Source organism: Homarus americanus, unplaced genomic scaffold (genome assembly GCF_018991925.1).
Source record: "Homarus americanus isolate GMGI-L3 unplaced genomic scaffold, GMGI_Hamer_2.0 scaffold31037, whole genome shotgun sequence".
Taxonomy (NCBI): domain Eukaryota; kingdom Metazoa; phylum Arthropoda; class Malacostraca; order Decapoda; family Nephropidae; genus Homarus; species Homarus americanus.
This window is the reverse complement of record NW_024722227.1, coordinates 8,799,931-8,827,579: the sequence shown is the minus strand read 5'-3', so window position 1 is coordinate 8,827,579 and position 27,649 is coordinate 8,799,931. Positions and strand designations below refer to the sequence as shown.

Below are 27,649 nucleotides of genomic sequence, written 5' to 3'. Positions count from 1 at the left end.
ACGAACGACCTTCTGGAACGAATTATGTTTGTTAACCGAGGGACCACTGTATTCATAGAGGATAATTTCCTTTATAATTGGATGAGTATCTGGCTTTGGCAATGCAAATATTCACTTTGATGCAAAAATTAGTGTAACAGGAATCCTATTCCACATGTTGTTTAAGGGTTCACTAGAATTCTCCCTACAAGACAATAGACCCACATGTAATAAATTTGTTACTTCAGAAGGTGCTGTGTTTTGTCAAAGCTTACCAGTGAAGGCAAAGAAAATGTTTCAGGAGTTCTGTTTGGGTAGATGGAGTGGGTCTAATAAATAAGTACAAATAAGTTTTGATATTATGAATGATCACTTGCTAAAATTTGACTTAATACCATATAACTAAGACATGCAAATGTTGTATCCATCAGTTGTTGCTTACATCAAAAGTCAAGACTTATTCCCTACCACCAACGACTGTTTTATGCTTATGGCCTGAACACTTAAAGCTAGCCCCAAAGCCCCATCCCAGGTAATGTATCCAAGAAGAACTTAAAAATACAGCTCCTCCCCGACTTACGACGGGGTTAGGGACCCAAATCCAGGTCGTAAGTCGAAAATGCTTAAATAATACATAGAAAATCTAAAATGGGTCTCTTTTTCTTCTCAGCACCACAAAACTCTCACTTTTAAGCTTGCCAGCCATTTTAAAGTGAATTACAAACGAAAATTTTGTCTGTGTACTGACATTGGGACTTGAAAATAAGTAATTTGACAAAATTTTGGTACAACCGAGGCAGGTCGTAAGTGCAGGTGGTCGTAAGTCGAGTAGGCCATAAGTCGGGGAGGAGCTGTAGTCATCTCCAGGCACGTTTCCAAAGTTCTATTGGTGTTCTCACTCTGCAAAAACACCCCATTTGTTTCTCATGTACAGCAAATTTGATATGCTGTCATGTGCATAATTGTTCCACTAATACTGTCATAATGCATCATTAAAACAAGTTTATTTATCTATTTCTAAGGTATAATGGAAGCCCCTTGAAATAGAGGATGGCCGGCCCAAGTGCCTCCTAGGCAAGAATTTGTTAAGGTGTAGAAGTTGTCGCCAACACAACAACCACACACTAAGTTAACGAGATGCATGACACAGTGTCACGGAATAGTCAAAGACTGGACAACTCATATTACCCTGAAATACGATCTGCAAATCGATTAACATCCAGGTTCCCTGCCCGAGGTTTGAACTCGGGTCCGCTCGCTTGCGAGGCGAGGATGCTGACCATTACACCACAGGTATAGGAGACTTACAGATGACAACTTTCAGATAAATTGCAGGGATAACCCACAAGAAGCTCCAAAATGTAGTAAGACTGTTCCATATTATAGACTATCAACCTAGGTGCATTATACATTTAACCCTCCGGCACACGAGATAAGTTTTAAGTTTTCCAGTTCCAAGATCACATCTCTGAGGCCCCCAGGGAAGGCGAGACAGTGCACGGCGAATATTTTCTTTGCTTTATCAATTTCCCCCCAGAACTTGTTTTTATTGGCATAAATCATATATCTTTGGCTTCATAACTGATTGCTCTGCAACATTAGCCCCAACCCCCCCAAAGAAGAATAATACAAGTACAGTAATATCTGTTAACCAAGATCCCTCAAATCCGGAACTCTCCGATAGCCGGAATTGAAATTTTCTCAGAAAATCATTCCCAAAGCTGGAATTTTCCGGAAAATTCTGGGTTTGGGAACGATTTTGCGAGGGGCAAATTTTCCGGAAAATTCTAAGGAAATTTTCCCGATACCCGGAAAATTTCGGAGATGGGGGATTTTCCCCCCCGGTTCTGAGAGATGAAAATCAGGCGCATTTTCTGGAAATTTTGAGAAAAATTTTCCATTACCCGTAAAATTCTGGGGATGAGGGATATTTTTCCGGGTTCGAGAGAAGAAGTACCGTATTTTTCGGCTTGGAAGACACTGCATCGTGGAAGACGCACCCTGATTTTGGAAATGAAATTCTAAAAAAAAAAAATTACGGGTTTCAGTCCACCTGGGCACAGGTCACTGACCCACATTGGGGCCTAGGGGGCAATAATGTAATAATAATAATAATAATAATAATAATAATAATAATAATAATAATAATAATAATAATAATAATAATAATAATAACAACAATAATAATAATAATAATAAAGAAATACAAAAATGAAAAAAAATATCAAGAGTGAGAAACAATATACCTGTATGTATGTTGTGTTGTCAAAGTAAGAGAAACAATTGAGACCCTGCAGAAAGTCAGATCATCAACCTGGGACTTGGTCACATAGCAGCAGGGTCTACCATTAGACACACACCTCTTTGAATATCATCACTTTGAACTGCTTATCAGTCGTCATTTTCATCAATTTAAAAAAAAATTTGTATAAGAAGGTGAAATCTTTAATACAGCACTCATTTTATACACCTGGTCACCTCCACATCTTAGGGGCTGTAGTGTTTACATTCTTTCTCTTGTTTTTGTCGGTATGAAAACGACGGGAAATATTTTCCAACAGTAGAAGGCAAGCAAATGTAAACATGTATATCAACGTCTATATAAAAAAAAAATCTTTATTGAAAAACAAAATAAAAGTAAAAAAAAACAACTCGTTTTTTGCAAAACCAGCGACTGATTGGTTCTACATAATTATAAAACTGAAAAAAATAAGTCCTCCATTGTAGCTGTATTAAAATTAATGTAAAAAAATTAATATGGTTGTTTTAAGTAATGTTATTTAATGTTAATAAATGGGACAATGGAAGTAGCTAACACTTAAGGGTAAAAAAAAGTGAGATCGCGTATGTAAGTGAGCACATGTGTAAACATATCATCATTACTCTTCATAAGAATATGAAAGCAACACTTATTTACTGTTCATATATATTTTAATTAATGTTTCTGAATTTCTTTTTGATTGAATTATTGTTTATGTGTGCAAACTGAACAATACAATTCATTAATAATACGAAAAATATTAAAACACGTCATTGTTTTTGTTGTTTACAAAACCAGTGACTAATTGGTTCTACATATAAAACTGAAGAAAATAAGACCCTGGTTGTAGCTGTAGTAAAATTAGTATGGTTGTTTTAAGTAATGTTATTTAATGTTAATAAATGGAACAATGGAAGCAGCTAACAATTAAGGGTAAAAAAAAAGTGAGATCGCGTATGTAAGTGAGCACATGTGTAAACATATCATCATTACTCTTCATAAGAATATGAAAGCAACACTTATTTACTGTTCATATATATTTTAATTAATTTTTCTGAATTAAAAAAAAATAACTACCCACCAGTGGTAATAAAGTTGAAACATAAGGACAGCCAATGTTGTTGTGTGCGTGTTTTTACTTGGATGACGAAGGTGCATTTAAATTTGGAAGATTTTAATTTTGTGGGGTTTTTACAGTCTAAATGGGTATCCAAATATGAAAGCCTATTGTAAATAGGTGTCCAAATATGAGAGCCTACATATAAAGAAACAAACATTCCTGCATTTGAGACCAGCAGACAACCTTTAGCAATTCCTCAATAGATGGCGCTGCCGCACCACTGCCATTTGTAAGCAAACCACACAGCAGCAAGGGTTTATTATTTGTTTTTACAATATATCAACAATATTAGTTAAATCAATAGTTTTATAGTACTGTATAGAGAATACTTGTAATTGTTAAGTACTGTAATGAGGTAACAGTCTTTGTATGGGGCCGATTTCAAAAACCTCTGCTACAACTCATCGACTAGCATCCTGGAAGACGCATGGTAATTTTCGAGGTATGTTTTTGTCATAAAAAGTGCGTCTTTTAAGCCGAAAAATACAGTAATGGACAATTTCTGAAACTTCCGAGAAAATTTTTCCATTACCCGGAAAATTCAAGAAAATTCTGGGGATGAGGGATTTTTTCCGGCTTTGAGAGAATGGTCTCGTTACCCGGAAATCTCTCATTCCCGGAAGTGCTCTGCACCAATTATTTCGGCTAACGGGGATATCACTGTACGTATACAGGGTTAGGGACCCAAATCCAGGCCGTAAGTCGAAAATGCGAAAATAATACATAGAAAATCTAAAATGGGTGTCTCTTTTTCCTCTCGGCACCACAAAACTTTTAAGCTTGCCTGCCATTTTAAAGGGAATTACAAACGAAAAATTTTTCAGTACACAGCGCAATCACTAACGTTGGGACTCGAAAATACGTAATTTGAAAATTTTTTGGTACGACTGGGGTGGTCGCAAGTCAAGGAGTTCCTGTAAGCTACTTTTCGTCGCTTCTAATAAACATGAGAAAAAAAAATACGCAACCTTCTAGCTCAAAATTGTCTGAGCCAACTGTGTAAGTACTATACACTGCCAGAAGCTGAAGTTTATGAGCTTTCCAATGCAGTAAATAGATTTCTGATATGACCAATAGTTTTTGAGAAAACGGCAAACAACTGATACGCAAATGGAAAAAAAAAAATTTTTATTTTATTTTTTATTATTTTTGTGCCTATGTTTAATATCGATATAAATTTTATTGCATCTTGTAACCAACACTATAATGAAGAGAATGGCACTGATAAAATTCATGTAAGTAGAAAATCATCCTCTTTCAGAGACTTTTTTTTGAGACATTGTCACTATAACGAGGTTGTATAGCCTGATACAGTAACGACTTTTGAAAACTAAACATATTCTCTGTAAATATGAAAAAAAAATATTACGTTACACAACCATCACTTCACTAACACTAAAAATAAATTATTTCAGGGAGTAGGGTAAGGTAAGCACTATAACCCAGGAGTTGAGGCAACCAGCAGTTATGGAAATTTAATTGGACACGGCTTACACTCACAATCTGACTGCTGAGAAAATACTGTGCATTTATCGTTATGGTCTCTCCTTCCTATGGGCCTCAAGAGTTGCCAATTAGTTTATTTGATAGAACATACTTGCTCCTATGACCCATCAAAATTTGACGCAATTCTGTTGAAAACTTAATATTTGGCGAATTTTTTAAAGTTCGGTGACTCGATTTGCATCATCGTGAAGTTGGTTTTATCATGAATATGACGCATGATGCACGAGAGGGTTAAGCTGTTGCCCAATGAATGGTTTTAATTCTAAGTAATGCATATTTGTGATGGCATCTCTGATAATGTTCTACAGAAAGGGACTAACTCAGTTACCTACTCCATTTGTCTAAAGAGAGGAAAGCTCTGTTCCCGTGACTACTTGAGTTCAGGTTCCAAAATTACAATATGTGGTGATTTGGTCTGGATTTAGTCAACGAAGATATAAAATTTCCTCGTTAATTATTGGAGTCAAAAGGGAAAATTTACTCTCCTGTGCTCCATTGACAATTAGACATCCTCTCCTGTCAAGCCTCTGGCCTGAGTGATAATTGGGTGTGACAACTTTTAAATATTGGGAGGCGTTGGTGCATACAGAGGGGGCTTGAATAATACATGTGTTTGACTTCTTACTTCTGTCAGAGGTTGCTGTTGGTCGAGTTGTGTAATGGCCAATGGATTAGGTTGTACAAAAACACTTGTGAGAAGTCATAGCAATACTATGAATTGTTAATTCCATTGTTAAAGAAAGTTCTCGCACACTTTCTTTAAGGTCAAACAGTTCAGAAAGTAGTTGACAATGAATTAAATTTTGGTATTGTTGAGGCAGGCATCTCCTTCATGTCACCAGTTCAAGGTGGAGATCAACAGGACCGATTTTTTCCTTTGCAGTCAAGATTGCACAGAACTCTTCTTTACTTAATCCCTCCTCTCTTCCCCAAAGATGGTGTTTTGTTGAACCTTTCCAGAAAGTAACCCTTAGGGCCGAAGGAGACTGTTTCTATGGTAGCTGCCTTTGAAAAAAAGCAGTTACTGTGAAAATCATATCTTGCTTAATTTCATGTAAACTTTTTGTTGGGCCATTTGACTGATGAGTTTTTATAACGAGACTGATCTCAACTTCAATGGATGGTTTCTCTGGCAAACCTCAAATTCAGCTGAAAGTGTCCATTTTTTTATGGACAACAGTTCATGTTAGAAAGGAGGTTCTGGATAGTGCACAAATTATATTTTTTTTCTTTTTGTGTTAACCCTTACACCCCGGTTGACTCTCCGGAATGCACACCTTTTCATGCCACTGTTTGAATGCCCAGCGCGGGTTATTAGGTTTCAGCTTGACTATTTGGTGGTCACGCCACACTCAGGGTAGCGTGGGTGGGCTCAGTGCGGTCAGTACGCATTAGTCTGTCGCCATGGAGATTCGTCCCTCAACCTGTCGACAGACTGTGTGTCACCAAGCACTTTTTATGAAAAATAATGCAAATAAAATGAATTATATTTTATGAATTATTTATAGGAAACAAGTATTATGATCAGTAAATATATGCATTACTGGCCATCCCGGACACAAAGGCAAGCATAAAATGACCGCTAAGTGCGTAGTGACCACGAGCAACAGCTGTCAAAACAACACTGTCCCTTTATCTCCCTCACCACTGTGGCCACAGGGAAGTTTATAGAGGGTCAATATTCGGGTATAGTTTTCTTACTATTTTTTATTGTTTTATCATTTATAAAGGTTAAAAATTATTTGTGGGAAACTTGATTTTTCTCGATTTATCCCAAGTGGGGTGTACGGCCATGTCACCCAAGCCCGGGCGTGGGGGTTAAACTAAGTTGATCCCTTTTCAACTTTTCTATTGGATCAGGAGCAATTGGACAGAATTAACTCTTGCCTAATGGTCAGGGCAGCGCGGCGGTCGAGTGGATACATCGCTCGCCTCCTGTTTCAGGGATAGGTACTGTAGTTCAATTCCTGGGCACTCCCAGTTCACCGAACTGTAAATGGGTACAAAATTTACAAATTGGGGAAGTGAATGTGGTGAAGTGTAGTACCGGCCATGCTGTCTCCTTGTATATCGAAGGCTTTGTACAGGAAAGCCTCCGATAACGACGGTTCTACTAACGACGATTCATATTTAAGACCCTGGTTAATTTAGGACCCAATTCAATTTACACCATTATTTTCTTCATATTTACAACGGAAATAGACTAAAAATAAAATAAAATTACACTTTCATATAAATAATAACTAAATCCCGATATGTATTATTATTAAAAAAAAAAAAAAAACCTTGTGCATGGAGGCTGCCGGGCTTGTTAGTGGTGACGCCAGCATCACTAGTATAAACAGTCGCAGCTGGCGGCCATTTGTTTTCACGCACCTTACCAGGAAAAGGAGAAAAACTTTCTCAGGTTTCTTAGAACATTTTTGTGTCCCTATTTAACATTAGCTAAAGAGCAAATGATGGTAGTGCTGGATCAAAAGCTAAAAGAAGATGTATAAGCTTAGTCGAGAAACAAAGAAACAAGATGTGTTAAAACGATATGAAGAAGGTGAGAGGTTTGTGGATATTATATGGAGCAAGCAATGAACATATTTTCTGAAGTGGATCCAATAACAGAACGAAACATTAAAATTAACAGGGACGTGAAAAACTCATAAGACCTCTACATAAAGATGTATAATCAGAAAAGAAAGCAGCTGTGCAAGGTTCTTTCGACAGCTTTATTATTCGAAGGTCTAAACCATCAACTTCAGCTACACCATCAAATTCAGTATTGGTAGCAGCTTCAGCAACAACTACAGGTTTAATAACAGTTTCAGCAACAGCTACTTACATCTCCAAGGAAAGCTACAACTTCAGCCAGAGTTGAACCTGATGACGTCGTCATCTGAGTAAAAACTAGCACAACAACATTCATTGGCTGTCCCTATGTTTAAGACTTTACCACCATTGGTGAGTAGAGTTTTTTTTTTACATTAGTAAGTATTATTTAAAACATATATAAACAGTAATAAGTGGTGCTTTCATATTCTTATGCAGAGAAATTATGATGTTTTCACATGTACGCACTTACACACGTTGGCGTTCCCAAATCCATTTAGTTTTTTCTTTACCAATAATGGTTAGCTACTTCTATTGTTCCATTTATTAACATTAAATAACCTTTACTTAAAACATACATATTAATTTTTTACATTAATTTTACTACAGCTACAACCAGGGTCTTATTTTCTTGAGTTTCTTATGTAGAACCTTTGTTACGGACTCACGGCGGTTGTAAACACTTACGAAAACGATGCTGTCTCATCTCCTCTTGTGTGTTTTAATATTCTACATATTATTAATGAATTGCATTGTTCATTTCACATACATAAACCTTAATTCAATCAACTACATATTCAGTAATAAACAATAATGAATCTTTTGTACATATTCTTAATAAGATAAATGACACAATGTTTCCTTGAGGGCGCAAGTATACATTGCTGTTCGACTATCACTTTTTTTTTCTTTAACATCAGTGGTTTCTTTTACTGTACATTAAACAGCATTAATTAAAACATACATTTTTGTTTACATTAATTTTACTACATCATCAACCAGGGTCTTATTTTCCTCAGTTTCAGATGGATAACTGACATTATTGTCAGTGTTTACACACTGACAACAACAATGACGTCTATCTCCTCTTGTGTGATCTTATTATTATTTATTGATTTATATTGTACAAGGAGCATTCATAAACATTATTTAAAGAATATAGTTTTCATTTTTCAGAAATTGTATTGTTTTGGGAGGAAAAGAGGGTGAAAAGCCACACAAAAGATATGAAAAGGTCACATTAGGGAATGCATCTCATTATTAATGCTTTATTTTAATGGTAATTAATGATTCACGATATGACGATTCCCCTTACACTGCAATATTGGAGGACACATTACCGTCATTATTTGACGCTTTACTGTATAGTGTGCTGTATCTACAATATTCCTGACTGGCAGTCATGCCTTTGGGACCCACTTTCACTTTTGTTTTCCAATCGTCTAGGGCAGCAGTTCCCAAAAACAGGGTCGCAAGATGCATAGAGGTCATGGGGTCACCTGGGTCTTGCAGCGGTCACATGTGATTTTTTCTTTCATTTTACTCAAGGTGTCAAGGACTGAAGGACAAGGCCGACAGGTGCTGTCTCATTAAGTCGGGTCCATAAATTATGGTCAAGGGATTAATGCAGTTACTCTCCTCGCCCTGTGACATGTTTCACAACATAACTTCCACACTCCTATATATTGTATACCATTTAACTGTTCTCAGCTCGGTTCACTCTACTTCCCACGGATGCGCACAGAAAATGGCAAATTTCAATTAGTTGCTTACCGAGTCTTTTGCACTCGAAATGTCAGAATTATAGGCTGAAAATGAGGCAAGGGCAAGGGTGAATTTTGGCATTTATGATGACAGCAAAGTTTGGGATTACTTTATCAGAGACATTCAACTGTTATAAATCGAGCTTTCAACATTCTGGTGTAAAAAATTATTGCGTGCTATGTTGCTTAACCTCATACCCCCAGGTATAGATAATTAATCAAATGATGATATACACGTCATAAAATATGACACAGTTGTAGCGTATGCTGTTTAACCACATAATTATACCCCCAGTTAACAGAAAATTTATTAAATGATAATGCACACATTATACATATTAATTAAGACTGATGTAACGTGAATTAAGATTAATTAAATGATAATGCACACGTTACATATATGAAATATGACAGAATTGTAGCTAAGAAAACTGTACTGTATTTTATGTTGCTTAACCACGTAATTATACCCCCGGGTAAAAAACATTAAATGACAATCATGAGAGAGTTATAACCTGTTTCTGCCAGTGTTTGCTTTTACACTCCTCAATTATGTTATCTATTTTATTGATTTGTTTTTACAGTTAAATACATGTAAAAATATGTCCATATTTATTCTACTAATCTTTATAATGTAATGACTTGGGGTCGCACTGTATAGCCAACAGCACTAGATAGGGTCACACTGGAAAATGCTTGGGAACCCCTGGTCTAGGGCTTGCTCATTCATTGGTTCTTTCTTTGCCTTAAGTTCCTAAAAAATCTGGGAACTGGTATCAGAGAAGTATGACCTCTGCAAATCCTCAGTTATCTATAAGAGGGTGTGGAAGAGGTCAAGGTTTAAGGGTGATAGATTCTTTTTTATGGAGCTTTCACCTGCCATCGGGTAACGATTGGATCCTAAACCTGTGATTTCCACAAGGATTTCTTTTAAATTAGCTTTTAAGGGAAGAGTCTAATGCTTCTTTTAGCAATGAGTCCACTGTTGGGGGATTTCAGAAATTATACAAGGCGTCCAAGGGTACGGTGGTTCTTTTATGTTCTGTTGGCAACTTTCTTTGAGTGCATTTTTTTTAAAGTCCCTTTTTTTAATTAAGAGTCAGTGGACTCTTCCCTAAATGCTATTGGCTTTTTAGAACTTTAAGGGGATTGGAAGAAATCAGAGTGAATAGCCATCTGCAGGGTAGGATGAAGTTGGCCACCTCTCACTTTAAATTTATATAATCCCTTGACAGTCTTACTTCGCCTTTGGGTCAGTCTGCACAGATTTGAAGTGCCAATATTGCCAGTGTTTGAGAGGATCTCCCAGGGATCCGTATAAGAACACACAAGATTTTCTTAAAAGTGCTTTTGTCTCGCATTAGATTTAAGCAGAATTATTGTACTTTGGTGTATCTGGTGAAGAATTCTCAGCAGACACTCACAAACTGCAGATTCCATGTATCCATTGTTTTCACTTCGTATACCCTTTCACCAAACACGGCATTTAGTTTAACGTATCCGCAAATTAGCGTGGTTTAATGTATCCTTCCGCGCAACATCCCATCTCCCGCCACTGCTCTCCACACCCTCTCAGTGTTGTGATCTCATAGCATGCTAATGTACTGTACTGCTCTGTAGTCTCTCACTTATTTTCTACTGTAATAACATTGACTTGTCCCTTAACTATAGGCCCTAAGCATTCATTTAGTGTTAAAGGTGAGAAGAATGTGAAAAGGGTAAGGAACAAAATGATATTAGAAAAGAAGTTGAAGTGCTTGATAGACTAGTGTGTGAGGAGAGTATAGCATCAGTGGGAAGTGCTATGGACCTCTGCTCCCTGTTCCTCATCCACCATTGTCAAAGATAAATAACCCTGTACTGTACTGTAAAATTTACATTACTATTTAATTTATATTAAGCTACTTTATATACTTTTGACTTATATTTAATTAAATGTACACTACAGGTATTGTTTAATAAAGGAACAGGCAACTTAGTTTGGCTTTGATGAGTGTTATCTACAGCCATGGAACCTAATCCCCTAATACCCAAAAGCCTTTAGTCTTGCCAAACATGGATTTGCCAACAACGGGGTTTTTCAGGAACCTAGCTCCGGCAACTGGCGAGGTAATACTGTACAGGAATACCTCGTTATTTACAACCCCACTTATCAGCAATAGACATTTTAACACCCCTATTCGATATTCGCCAAGAACACCCCACTTATAAGCAAATGAATAATGATGATACCCTACAGTATTTCAAACAGGGCGAGCTAGCCACAGCTCTCACATTTCAATGTAAGGCAAACTTCACTTTTCTCTCTCTCTTTTTCCGTGCGGTTTAGAAATTAATGAAGTTCAATTGGACTGTTCACATGGCGTATGCATGGGAAACGATCACTCATGCCTGTACCTGCACTTCCAAACTGCCAAGTATTCTAGAATTCTTCACATGGCAATGATGAATGCTAGTTTAAATGCTTACACTCAATTACAAATGTTGTACACACACACATGCTCACTCATGCATGCATGCACACTCACTCACACACACTGTTCTTTTATATTGTTTTTATGTTATTGCATTATATGGAGTGCACCTGTACTGTATACAGTCAGTTCTCGATTTACGACGGGGTTAGGGACCGACGACCAGGTCGTAAGTTGCAAGTCGAAAATGCTAAAAATATACATAGAAAATCTAAAATGGGTGTCTCTTTTTCTTCTCAGCACAACAATACCTCTCACTTTTACGCTTGCCAGCCATTTACGCTTGCCAGCCATTTTAAAGGGAATTACAAAAAAAAATTTGTCAGTACACAGCGCGATCACCAACGTCGAGATTCGAAAATACGTAATTTGAAAAATATTTTATACGACTGTGGCGGTCGTATGTCGAGGAATACCTGTATTGAAAAACATGTTGCCATAAAATAACAAATATGAAGAGCATAGGTATGTATGTGTGAAATGAATGTGTGTATGGACTTGGCAGATCACCAAGTTGATTATCCCTGTAGCTACACCCCCTAACTCTCCTCCTACCAGGCCAAGCTGTGTTATCGTTATTTTTTAACTCGTAATTTCTGGTAGATAATGGATATGTACATATTTTTATTCAACTTTTTTTTTTAACTGTTACATGCAAACACAATTCATAGAGAATGTACAAAAAAAAGGAGGAAAATTATTATCATAAGGTCAAAAACATAGAATACAAATTTTTTACGCCTGCGGGGAGTAAGCGTGCAGATTGTGGAGAGCGGGTTAGGTTATGTTTCTTCTCTTTCTGGGGTGTAGGTTACAGTAGCATTTAAAGCTTTCTTTTTCCACTTCCTTCCAAGGCGAATTAAAAAATAATGAGTCTCCTTCATTCTGACATTCTAGTTATGGAATGTTCCTGTATATCACAATGTGATATTCAGTAACAAGAATGCTTGTAACCTTCCATTTCCCTTAGGATTTATAACTAAATTTGATAGGAATGAGGTTGTTAACAAAAATTCCGATATAGCCAATGGTAAACTGTGAGTGGAGTGGTTGTGCAGGCTACTGTGGTACATGGACTAGATCACCTCTTCACTAGCCTTCAATGGTAACTCTTCCCATTAATATACCTTTATCAGAAGCATGGCTGTAATGGGAAAGCTGTAGTAAATGCTTAATTAATGCCATCCATAAATGTCAATGGTTAAGCCAGGGATGTAACCCAGAGATTTGATGTGTACAATTCAAGAGTTTGTTTGTCATTGACTCGGTCACAAAATTAAATTTTCAGGATCAGTCTATTTCTCCTACCAAATTGAAAATATATTACAAAAGTATGGTAAAATAAACTGCACAATGTAGAATCTGAAATTTTTTTGTTCAGTATGAAGTCCATACCTGACAAACTGTAGTGCCCTGACATATTGACTATGCTGTTCCCATTAATAAACATCGCACAATGTAATATACAGCTGCAGGGTTTTAATACTACCAGTGTAACTAATTAAAACAGTTTCTTAATATCAGTACATAAAGAAACAAAGTAGCCAATACTTTTTAATGCAGATTATTTCTCTGTATCCAATGAGATTCCTACTTGAACTAATCAATTGTCTAATAATTTACCTCAGAAAAATATTGGGTTATAAGCTTCTACCTATGTGTAAGGTACACTACAGTGGAGGTGCAAAAATTCCCCAAATACAAATTCACATTCTTAAATTCATGGATACAGTATATATTTCTATTACCTTTTTTTTAAATTATGGAGTCAATTATTCAAAATTCATGGATAAGTGGGGGCTGCCACAGTGTTTATTTACACAAGAAACCATAACAGTTGTAGAAATATCATTTCAAATTAGAAATAAAGAATAGGTAATATGAAACTATATAATAAAAATGACGAGAGGGAACTGAATTCTGTGTGGGAGAGATGGGAGGTAAGACGGTTGGGCTGAGCAGAAAATTCCATCCTCCATTTCGTTAAAACGACAGTATGCAATTTCACCCTAATTCCCACATTATTTAGGTTCATTTTTCCAGAAAAACAAAAACACACTGAACCCCAGATTAGTTACTGTCATAATAAATTCCCGGTGCTTTGATTACGTCAAAACATGAATAGCTGACCAGCTAGCCCATGCCAGTGCCTGTCTCGATGTTGACGTATTGGCGTCACACAGACGATGATTATGAGCAGGGAGCTGTTTATATAAAACTAATTTTTGTACAATATCTACTGTACTGTATGTGTTACAGAAGGTCCTCGTTATCCGAGCTCAATAGGGACCCGAAAAAATCGGAGTGATTCCACGGATAAAGGTGAATTTATTCCCTTCAGAATTATAGGAATAGGGTCTAATTGAGACAATCTCACTGTAGGTGACACTGAAAAAGTTAAATTTTATATCTTTTAGCACTTATATATCTTAGAAACAATTGTTAAACATTTGATTACACATTATTTTACGAAATTTAACCTCATAACTTATTTAAGGTATTTAAAGTTGCTTGGGGTCGGTGTGTTAAAGCGACGCCGCTTACCTAACCATCAGGTCGGGCAACTGTGCACTCACGCATTCGCATACTCATTTCAGTGAAAGTGGTTCATCGAGACATTATTAAAAAGTTTTAAAAATAAATAACATATCAATGGTTTTTATTAGCTTACCTTCAAAAGTAGAGATGTTGGGCTTGACTGGACGGATGAAGGTGGATGTTGGGAGGAGTATGAGAGAGAGGCAAGACTAAGTGGATTGTCTACTGCCATCTCATCATCTCTGTGAGGTGTGGCCTTACACCAGAAGGACCTTGCTTCAGTTGGGAAAAGCTGCTACAAAAAATTCAAGCAGTGTCACCAAAGGCACAACAAATTCCCCAATATCCTTGGGGCACTTTCAAAACAAATGATTGGGGATGCGAGCGACTGTTAGTGCACATGCGTGACGCGGGCGAGAAGGACGAAATTTGAGAGAATGGGAGGCGGGCGGGAAATTTAAATGCTTATGCTCTTGACTGATGGATTTCATCCGTAGAATCCTCGTAGGTTCGGGGAATTTTTACCTTAAGTTCTCCAATAATTTGGGCTCGTAGCTGCGGATTCATGAATAATGAATAGTTGGATAATGAGGACCCCTGTACTGTATTTTTTTGTATTATGTATGCTATTTTGTGTTAATTAAAGTAGTTTTGGAATAGTTTGTGAATATTTTTTTGACCTATGGAGCCTAACTCATTATTTCCATGTAAATCAATTGAACTATAGTAATTCACAATATCATAATTCACTGTCTTCTGGTACCTAACCTGCAAATTATCGTGGCTCCACTGTACAGAATATTGTATATAGATTTACAACTGAGTTTACAATTTTCAATGTAATACTCAACACAATAGGGAATTAAGCAGGCTTAAACTCTTTTGCCGACCTATCGAAAAAAGAAGTTTTGACAACTTTCCAACCGCTTTATTTACAAATTTGGTATCCATATGCACAACCATATGATACTTTCATTGTTATTATGGACTTGTAGTTACTTTAAAATATTCTTTTTATTGATTTACAATAGGAGACAAAATTTTAGCAGGGTGACTTTAATAGAGCAGTCCTTTACAAGCGAGGAATTTGTTGAACAATTATAATTACTCTGTACAAAAACTGACCAGTGTCAATGTTTCACACTGTAAATACAGGTACAGTATAACCACAATATTATCGATGCACTCATAGGCATAGTGATAAATAAAACATTTAGGAGTTGGAGAGGACTATATGATGAGCTGTCAACAAGGTCTTCTGGAACGTGCCATACTTACCAATATTTAGGGGACAACATAGGGGGTGAGGTACAGGTGAAGAAAAAGGATTACTTACCTTGTTGTAGACCTATGGGTGGTCTCATACCTCCTAATGGGAGGGGTGGCATGCCTGTTGGCATTGTAGGAACAGCTGGTACAGCAGCTGACACCATGGGCTGAGGCGTCATTATTGGCTGCATGTTTGGCCGCATAATGGCTGGTAGGGATACTGGTATAGCCATATGCCCTGCGTGCACCATAGCTGGAGACATGGTGGTTACCATGGTGGGGCCTATGGAAGACACCATAGGGGGGGCCTCAACCACCACACCAGGGTGACCGGACCGCACCCCTGCATGATGGGTAATCATCCCACCCATAGCCATTGCTGCAGCAGCAGCATTAACTTGGCTGTTGTAACGCGCCATCTTCATTCGACGCTCCTCCTGCAAACAAACACATAGTGATGATTTATTCAGCTCTTACCGCTAAAGTGTGATTTAAGATTTCAAATGTTGATCTTGACAGCAGTAGTGAAGTGGCTGATCCTATTGTATATAGAATAATCCAGGTCTGGCAATGACACAGTAGAGGCGGGTTGCACCTGTGTGTCTAAACACATCGCCGGTGAGTAGAAATGGTCCAGGCAGGCAGGCACAAGTTGAGAGAGGCGTGAAGGTGCAGTACTCACGGGTGGAGACTCCACGCGCTGGGGGGGTGGAGCCGGGGCAGGAGCCCGGGCCCTTTGCGGGGAGGCTCGAGGAGCCTGCTGGTATCGAAGCATACCTGCCCGCTTCTCTTCCTACGTGAGGGTGAGAGGGAGACACGTGAACACAATACAGCCCCACCACAACCCATGCTGCCACCACGCTGCCATCACACTCTCACCACCAGCCAACACAACACAATATAGTTTGTTCCCTCCATCCCAATCATTACCTACCAAACTTAAAATATTTAAGCTTAGGAGAGAGAAGTGCACATCATTCACTAATGATACCTATAATCCACAATACCTGAAACCATTGACAAACAGATCCTGATTTAACCTAATTCTACACTATAATAGCAATTGGATTATACTATTTTTCCAAATAAATTTACAGTTGGAAAAGACAGAACTAAGGATTCAACAGCTTACCTTTTCACTTAAGAATTAAAGCAGGAACCTTACCTTTGATTCTGATACCCATTTCCGATACTAAGGCATCGGATTCTATATTATCAGAGTAGATAGCACCTTTTTTTAAGAAAATAATTACAAAATCAATAAATCAAGTTAAATCAAAAGTTATACTGCAGGAGTATACAGTAGAGTCACGATAATTTGCGAAATATAATTTCACGGTCTTAAAATCAAGGGTACTTCTATTACTATCTCAATTTAAATCTCAAAAATATTCCTAATGTGAGGCTAAGCACTGCAATGTATATTTATGAAAGAAACCATAAAAGTTGTGGATATATTATAACAATGCATTCCTCTATTATTCGTGGATGACACTCTAGATGTACCCAAGAATGTCTGTGGATAGTTTTAAAGTTGCTGGCATTTTCGTGGCTGGGACAGGAAGCCATTCATTCTAGAGATGGTTATTTCCTTTACTTGTATTGTAAATGTGTGTGTGTGTGTAGACACACACACACACATATGCAATACAATACATATATACAATCAAACATATTTATAAAAAATGTGAGTCTACTCTCAAGTCCGTGCTTTATTACTTTATTAATAAAGCACGGACTTGAGGGTAGACACTCATATAATTAATAAATTTATTTCTGATTATTTGTGAGAATATTTTCCCATTATTGTTTATTTGTACGTATGGGTTTTGCACACACGCACACACACACACATATTTACAATACAGGTAAAAGAAATAATTGTCCAAAGGGAATATTACTCTCCCATTACATTAGGCCATGGTCACAAGCAAAAAATATTTATGGTTAACGAAAGTGTATAAACTTTTATCCACAACATGTTCTAATTGTGTTCAAAAGATAAATTTGGTACCAATATGATCCTGAATAAATTCTCTACAAGATTTTGTCATTAAAAGATACTTAAACGGAATATTTTGACATGATATACTGATTAGGACTCCATCCTTTTATGGAAAAAAAATGGAAGAAATGTTTATACCAGTCTATAATATCAGTTCTAATCAAGTTAGGAACACCATTTTTTACCAAAGTATTCCTGAATAGTTTATCTAAATTTACTTTATTTTTTAATTTTAACAGAACATTACTGCTAGCCACTGTGTGGTTTGTCTTCACAACTAGGCACACTAGCAAAATATTTAACTGTCTTCAGTTGAAAAGAATTTAAGACTAATGCATATGCAGCATGCCCTGACACTTCGCAGATTTTTATTTCATGGATGACACCCTGGATGTACCCAAGAATGTCTGTGGGTAGTTTTAAGGTTGCTGGCATTTTTGCGGCAGGGACAGGGAGCCATTCATCCTAGAGACAGTAATTTCTTTTACCTGTAGAGTATTGTATGTGTGTTGTGTGTGTCTACACACAACACACATATATACAATACAGGTAAAAGAAATAATTGTCCTAAGGGCAAACACAACACATAAAGGGAATATACATTTCTTTGCGCACGAGTAAAAATATATAACCCCCCGGTTAGCAAATGTTATTCGTGGATTTGGCTATTTGCGGCCATTTTGAGAACCTAACCCCGGCGAATTTTAAGGACATGCTGTACTAATAATAGTAGCTCTTCATAATCATAACATCATAACTGTAATTTAAATATTTATCATCATCTGCAATTAAATTATCAGGATTCACCAAGTTACTATTTTTTTAAGAACAACTATCTACTGTTCATCAACAAAATGTCAGTTATATAAAACTGCATTAAGGTTGACAACACCACTATAGGCAAGTTCTTCGTGCCAGAAAAAAACCTGTACAGTTAAAATAAATTAATAAAACACAGAATCCTACCTAATTCTTGCATTATAAACAGCACTGTGCACATTCAATCATGCCTGCCAACTAGTTTTCCTGTTTGCTTCCATTTAAATTTTCCTAAGTCCATAATTTACCCAATACTAAAAGCTAAGTACTGTAATAGGAAAAAATCTGGTTGTGTTGGCTGGGGTGTGTGGACAGTCTGCGAGCAGCTGAAAGCCCAAAATCACCTGTTAATCCCAAGGAGAGAGAGACAAAAGAGAGGGAAAGATCTTATATAGAGTGGAGAACACCCTACTCTCTCCCTCTCTCTGAATTAAACCAGGTTATTGAGGAAATTACAACATTTTTAACTAAAATTATGTTCACATTTTGTTGCATATAAAGAGTATTTCTTTAAATATGAAATATAGTTACTGCATTGCTCTAATTCCAATAATGTTCATATATATGTATATAAATATATATATATATATATATATATATATATATATATATATATATATATATATATATATATATATATAAAGAAGTTGTATTTACCACAATAACTTGGACAATACTGATGCTTCACCATTACACCACGAACATGAACAATTCATGAGCCAAATGTGTTAACTGATAGGAGGAGGCCCCAAACACTACTTAAAAGATAGAGTCAATAAACTAAAGCACTTTTTTGTTAGCTCCAGGATCATAGCCATAACTGATCCTACCTACCGTTCATCAATATGACATGCAAAATAAAAATTACAAATACCTAAGGATTCATATTCTTATCACTACTGTATATATATCTCACACCAGTTTTTTACCACTGAAAGTAATCAGGCCATTAATGTGGGAAATAACTGAAGAATTGTATCAGTTGTAGTGACAATCTTCCATAAAAAATACATATACTGTATGACAAGTATAAGGATGAAAAAATGTGGTTGGATTAAACAAAAGGGGGAGAGGGGAGTATATACATTTCTAAAAAAAATCAAAATTTGAATTCCAGTTTTAATTAAATTTGTTTTCACTGATTGTATAAATGCAATTGTCTTAGGTTGCAGCCCCTCATCAAAATGTTAACTGAAAAATATTAAGTAGAACATTTCTCCAATGAATTTGGGACATAAAGTACCACCTATAAATATAATTCATGGCTTAGAAAACAGTGTGCATCAGTTTCTGTAGTTAAAATATGCTATTTCATCATAATTATCTACTTAAACTTGACTAAGTTTCCCAATTATTTATGGAATGAAAAGACATTTGGAGAACATACCAACAAAAGAAAGATGCCATCAACCCTTTGCCGTATTTTGCTGATCATCTTTCCAAGTTTAATGGATATAAAAGATTTACAGCACAGAAAAAGAAACAGAGCCATCAGTGTATACTATGAGCAAATGTGGTGCTCGACATTATTTTGTGCATCTGAGACAGTTGGAGTGAATAGCTTGAGAAACCTGGCATCATTGTGACCACCTAATAGTCACCTGGGATCACTTTAACACTTTTGGATTGCCTGAAATTTAATTAATGAGCCTGTCACTCCCTCCATTTGGAGCCCAAAGAATGACCAGAAATTGTAGACACAACTTTCCCGAGCGCTATTCGCTGGCTATATATGGGAAAACATGATAACCCCCACCCACCCCCCAAAAAAAAATATATATATACCGTATATAACACACACACACACACACACACACACACACACACACACACACACACACACACACACACACACACACACACACACACACACACACACACACACACACACACACACACACACACACACACACACACACACACACACACACACACACACACACACACACACACACACACACACACACACACACACACACACACACACACACACACACACACACACACACACACACACACACACACACACACACACACACACACACACACACACACACACACACACACACACACACACACACACACACACACACACACACACACACACACACACACACACACACACACACACACACACACACACACACACACACACACACACACACACACACACACACACACACACACACACACACACACACACACACACACACACACACACACACACACACACACACACACACACACACACACACACACACACACACACACACACACACACACACACACACACACACACACACACACACACACACACACACACACACACACACACACACACACACACACACACACACACACACACACACACACACACACACACACACACACACACACACACACACACACACACACACACACACACACACACACACACACACACACACACACACACACACACACACACACACACACACACACACACACACACACACACACACACACACACACACACACACACACACACACACACACACACACACACACACACACACACACACACACACACACACACACACACACACACACACACACACACACACACACACACACACACACACACACACACACACACACACACACACACACACACACACACACACACACACACACACACACACACACACACACACACACACACACACACACACACACACACACACACACACACACACACACACACACACACACACACACACACACACACACACACACACACACACACACACACACACACACACACACACACACACACACACACACACACACACACACACACAGTAGTACCCCATTTACGCTGTCAATTGAACTCACAGGCACCATGAAAGTGAAATCATGAATGGAACAACATAACATATGGGATTAATTCCAATAGAGACTGTCTGATCCCCAAACTCCACTTTTTCCGACACAATACCTATGTTGTAGTAAAAATAACATCTAAATTTTATGATGGTATGCTCACACAATTAATATTTAAGAGAAATACAGTCGCCAGGTTAATGTCCATTCAAATATAATAGACTCTAATCCTCTTCCCAGCTCACTGGCCCCTACCTCTGGAGAAATGATTGTGAAACACTAGATTTTAACGCTTAGTAATAAATAATACCTCAGACTGTTAGATAATATAATTGACATTTGGATTCCTTTGCAGGTCGGAATATTTTGAATGTAAATTTCATATATTTTGCACAAAAGATAAAATACTTGCTTTGTGTAAACCAAATTATTACATTAGATCTAAAATTTGTATGTCTAATGCAAAATCCATGATGTTTATATTCAAAATGATCATCATATTGTAAGAATTCCAGCAATGTAAATTATATTCTGGTCCAGTAATTTGTATGAATTTTTGAGCTAAAACAAATATCTTCAGTTAATAATAAAAAAATATTCTTCATTACACTATCTGTCAAAGTACTCGAACTTGCTCCCCTCTTCCAAACCAGCCAGATGGTCGGTCGGTCCCAACCTCCCCCACCTTCTCCCTACCAGAGAATGTTATGAAAAACTAATTTTAACTTTTAGTAAGAAATAATACCTCAGACTAAAGTTAGGATAATATAATGACATTGCTGGATTCCTTGTAAGACCAGGAACATTTTGAATATAAATGTCATATATTTTGCACAAAACATAACATATTTACTCAAGAGTAAACATTAGATCTAAAATTTGTATGTCTAATGCAAAATCTATGATGTTTATATTCAAAATGATCATCAAATTGTAAGAATTCCAGCAATGTAAATTATATTCTGGCCGGGTAATTTGTATGAATTTTATGAACTAAAACAAATATCTTCAGTTAAGAAAAAAAAATATTCTTCACACCTTGCCAGATGGTCGGTCGTCCCACCCACCCCCACCAACCCTCCCTACCAGATAAATGTGTGGGAAAACCAGAATACAGTGAACCCTCACTTTACGCGGTTAATTCAACCCACGGCGGCCCAAGGAAGTGAGAAACGCGTAAAGTGAACAACATAACATATGGGATTAATTGAAATAGAGACCGGCCGACCCCCAAACTCCACCTTTTCGACACAATACCTATGTTGTAGTAAAAATAACTTCTTAATTTTATGATGGTATGCACACACAATTAATAATTAAGAGAAATATCAATAATATTAGGTTTTTTAACACTTACATTTGTAGAAAAGATGGCTGGGCACACGGGATGGGGTTGTTCCGAGGCAGAGGGCAGATTATTGGCCCTCACCTGTATCACTTGTATCAATTGTATCACTATCCACCACAGAGGCTTGCAGGGCCTCTTTGTCAAACCTCAAAGTCCATATAAGTCCATATCCTCACTATAATTATCACTATCACTGACTTGGGCCGGCTGTGGTGGGTGGCGGTGAAGAACTCGTAATGTTTTGATGACTGGGCGATCTTGTACACACTTGCCTCGCTACCGCCTCCCAAGTAGCAAGTACACGCACGCGGAAAGTAAGCATTCTCGTTTCGCAGGGTACCACAGAACGTGGAAACGCTGAATGGGACCGCCAGAAGGCGAGGATTGACTGTATTTACCTTTTTAGTAATAAATAATACCTCAGACTAAGTTAGATAATATAATTGACATTGCTGATTCCTTGTAAGACCAGGAATATTTTGAATATAAATGTCATATATTTTGCACAAAAGATAACATATTTACTCAGAGTAAACATTAGCTCTAAAATTTGTATGTCTAATGGAAAATCTATGATGTTTATATTCAAAATGATCATCAAATTGTAAGAATTCCAGCAATGTAAATTATATTCTGGCTGGGTAATTTGTATGAATTTTATGAGCTAAAACATATATCTTCATTAAATAAACAAAGAAATATTTGAAAATGCGCCACAAAAATCCATGCCGGAAAACTGAAGGTTCCGGGGTTTATCGGTTGCCGGATTTTTGATGGTCAACCTGTACATGTGCACTCCAGCTTTGCACTAAAGTCTTTTATTTCTTTTATGCTTTTAGTATGGTGTGTGCATGCAAATGGATGAAAATAAATGAAGAAATTTATGTAAATCTACCCAAAAATGCAGTTGAAAAATTTTATATTATAAATGTACTACAGTACTGTACACTAATGTACAACAATTTTATCTCTTGAGCAAAATATATGACGCTTATATTCAAATTATTGGCTGTCTTGCAAGGATTCCAGCAATGCAAATTATAATCTCCTAACTTTAGTCTGAGATATTATACAAGATAAAACTGTAAACTCCAAATAAACCCCAGCTGAGCAGATTAGGGGTGGGGGGTTGAGGTGATAAGTTTGAGGGGAAGGTCTGTGTGTGTTTATTTAACAGTCCTACTAAGCTTCACTCACTTTAAAATGCCAGTGATATGACCTGGGAGAATATAATTAAGATTGCTGGGATTCTTGTAAGATACTGATTTATTTTAATATAAACATGTTGTAATTCGCACTAGACATAACAATTTTAGTACCATAATCAAATTAGTACATGTGCACTCCAGCTTTGCACTAAGGTCATTATTTCTTTTACATTTCTTTTAGTATGGTGTGTGCATGTAAATGGATGAAAATAAATGAAGAAATTTTTGTAAATCTACCCAAAATTAGTTGAAAAACTTTTTATAAAATGTACTACAGTACTGTACACTAATGTACTACATTTTTTATATCTTGAGCAAAATATATGATGCTTATATTTAAATTAATCTCTGTCTTGCAAGGATTTCAGCAATGCAAATTATATTATCCTAACTTTAGTCTGAGATATTATATAAAATAAACAAAGAAATCACCAATCTTTTGTCTGGGAACACGAGGGAGGGAGGGAGGGAGGGAGGTAACCAGCCGAGAGTGGAAGGGGGGAAACGGGGTGGGAGAGGTGAGGTGACAGAATGTCTTTATTTATTTGAGATAAGATTTGACAGTTGGCTCGAAAGCCTGCGCGGTTTATTTATCATTACTTAAGAGTGACTAAGCTCTTCTCATAATTTGCCACCCAAACGACCTGGGTGAATATAACTTACAAGTAAGATAGTAATTTATTTGAATACCTGTATAAACAAGCTATATTTGCAATTCAATTTCAATTTCAATTGTTTATTCCTTGATAGGGGAAGTGGGATCCTAGTGCTGTCACTTGGTACCCCTGTACCATAACACCAGAAGCAACTGGCCAGTGTCACAAGTATATACATTACAGTACAGTCATCCCTTGGTTATCGCTACTAATTGGGATCCCGCCGATAACGAAAGTACAGAACCTATGGGATTTATTCTAATTGGTTCCAGGCAACCAAGACCCAACCCCAAGTTTCCCATTTTACGACCATTTAGACCCACTAAATATATATATATAATGTTATGGTAAATATCATAAACACACATAGGCATGGCTAGGTTTATTACAAAGTGATGAAAAGGGTACGCTTAATACTGTAGTCCACAAAACATGTATGCTTTTTTTTTATTTGGTCCTCATCATACGAGTCCGCTTTTCTCTCACATCAGGACCTGAGTCCTCCGCTTTTCTCTTAATCTTAGAGTGCACCAGAGACTTAGTTATTCTTAGTAATGCCACAGAATAACTCAATTGCAACATGGGGTTCAATTGTTGAGGTAACTAGATATGTCTGATTACAGCAAATGTGTTATTGTCAATTAATAGGTGAAAGATTTTATCCTCAATAGATGTAGGTTAACATTTCACCTGTAGGCAACTGTTAAATAAAGCCTAAGTAAGGAGGCATATTCCTTTAACACACAATATCTGACCAGGATGGGGAGGATCATCGTGTCTCCGCCAGGGTCGTGGAGTGGTGGTCCAGCAGGCGCTATTTTGGGGACGGACATAAATGCGATCGGACGTTGTTCGGTCGGACGTTAATCGGAACATGACTGTATATGCTAAATGTACTGTAATGTTAGCTAGTAAAAAAATAAATCAAAAGCACAAATGTGCAAGAAAATTTCACAGTCTAACCTACAGACCTTGTTAGTGGAGATAAAGTATCCAATACAAAAGAATTTCCTTTTTACTGGATATTCCAATTCATACCTGCAAACAATTCGAAGATGACACTTTGGTTAATGATTTGTGAATCAGTTACAGAACATTATGTTCAATTTATGACCCAACACAAACTTGTAAAAAAAAATCATGGACATACTTTTCAAATTATGTAAACTGGAATTCAAATACTCTATGAAAAACTGAAATGTAACAAATATCTATTGTTGACACTATGTTTCAAATAAGCTTGTGACCTCCTCCCCCTATACAATATAAACAGCTGTGCTACATGCTCAAAGCTGAAAACATGTAACCCTCTTTGTAAATATCACCAGCTATATTTCACTTTAATTGCTTAAAACTAATCTAAAGCATTTGCTATTTATCACTAATAATTTACCCATCAAAACTAATCCAAATTTCAAAGTGCAGCTTTCACCGAAGTAAAATTATAATCATAATATTGTACCAATCATGACAAAGCTGGATGTCCTGTCAATTGATAAAGAAAAGGCTGAATTCCTACTTTTGCTGAAATCTGGCTTAGTTTGACTGAGGTTTCTCATAAAATAATGTCTTACTCCTACACATCATAGTGACACGACTTGCAATATTTAAAATGCCCAGAGCAAAAAATCTTCAGGAATAATTTTGGAGATTAAATGATAAGAATATGATGTAATCAAGCTGGTACATCAAATTCAAGTTCACCATTTTCTTTAAAATTTCAGAAATATGATCCCAAGTATTAAGAATTTTTATATCACAATTTCTTTCCTAACTTATATACCACCTGACATAAATACTGAAAAAAGATAATTCTTAAAATTACCATAATCACCACCATAAAAAAATAATAATAATAATAATACTAATGCACAAATACACCCAGCGAATACCTCACACAAGCCTGAATTCTTGAACACTAGGGAATGTAATGGCCATATTTCTGACTTAACCAAAATGAAAGCAAGGCCTGAACTTTAGCTTCTTTCAAAGTACCTTTCTTGAGAAATGGGGAAGCAAAGTGAGCAAAACCCTTGAGCATGGAGAAATCAATTTTTTAATGACTTTCAAGAAGCAAATATCCAAGAACATAATATACTGTATATATCAAGATCACACACCATTATATACAACATTGCCCTACCCATTACTAGGGAAAGGCTTTTAACTTTTTAGTTGTCAGATAAGTAGATAAGTGCATTCCCCAACATGACCAAAGTGGCATTACTATGTGACAAACAATGCCAATACAGAACTCGTTCTCACTCAAGTGCTACAGATGAATTGAGGCATTAGTGAGTATATCACCAACTGATTATAACGTGCACTGGCAGCAGCATATAACAGATCAGGTAAGAAAGTCACTGCCCTTGATTCCATTTACATTATAGTATATTACTTTTTTTTTGAACGATCACTTAAAGAGATCTTTATTACCTGATTTACTGGAGTTAGTACATAGCAAAACACACACTATACCCCTAAGAAGTCAAAATACTCTACTGTAGCTTAAATTAGCTAATTAGAGATTGTAAGCATCACCGTGAGAAGAGATGTTGATAAGATTCCTCCCTTGCCCCACATACCAGAGATATGTCCTCCTCTGGATGTATGATACGGGAGTTAACTGACACTGTAGTGATAAGTGCAGGTTTCTTAGACTCCACTTTGTCTTGAAGTCCACCACTAACAGCTGAAGACTGACTGCTGGGAGTGGATTGACCATTTGCTTGACTATATGCAGGAAATGCTGGTTTGACTGGACCAATTTGACTGCTGGTGGTTGTGGTATGCTGTTGAAGAAGAATAAATATATCAGCTAAAATAAATTAAAAAATTCATCAATACAAAGAAATGAGTGAATACAAATTATGTTAACACAACCTGCTAGAACTAAATTATTGATTCCTAAAAATCCCCAAACAGCTATTACCTGATGCCCAATCTTTCTCATATACAGTGCTCCCCCCAGGTATGCAGGTAATTGGTGCCAACGAAGCGACTCGTACTTGGGAACCGTGTACTTGGGTACTATAAACTACTGGGGAAAAAAAATTGGTTCTGGGACCCCTCTAGATACACACCATGAACCCAAAACTGGTCTTTCAAAGCACTTTTTCTGCACATAACCTCAAAGTGAAGTTACCCTCAGTTAAATGTGTACCATAGTTATTTAAGGTGAATAATAAAACAGAAATAAGCCCTTTAATAAGAATAAAACTTTTCTTCCCATCGTCCAGCC

General features: G+C 36.9%; 1 protein-coding gene across 4 annotated transcripts in view; it reads right to left on the bottom strand.

Annotated features, from left to right (window-relative positions):
• The window catches only part of LOC121862364 (BUB3-interacting and GLEBS motif-containing protein ZNF207-like), an 82,225-nt gene that overhangs the window by 28,704 nt on the left and 25,872 nt on the right, over positions 1-27,649 (bottom strand). For 2 of the 4 annotated variants that reach the window (XM_042360607.1, XM_042360608.1), the window contains exons 4-6: positions 26,994-27,200; positions 16,106-16,303; positions 15,578-15,947 (exon numbers count right to left, since the gene is read on the bottom strand). In XM_042360607.1, coding sequence (XP_042216541.1) covers positions 15,578-15,947; positions 16,106-16,303; positions 26,994-27,200 — 775 coding nt within the window. The remainder of the gene's footprint in view (positions 1-15,577; positions 15,948-16,105; positions 16,304-26,993; positions 27,201-27,649) is intronic. The other 2 variants (XM_042360609.1, XM_042360610.1) reach the window with 2 other exon arrangements.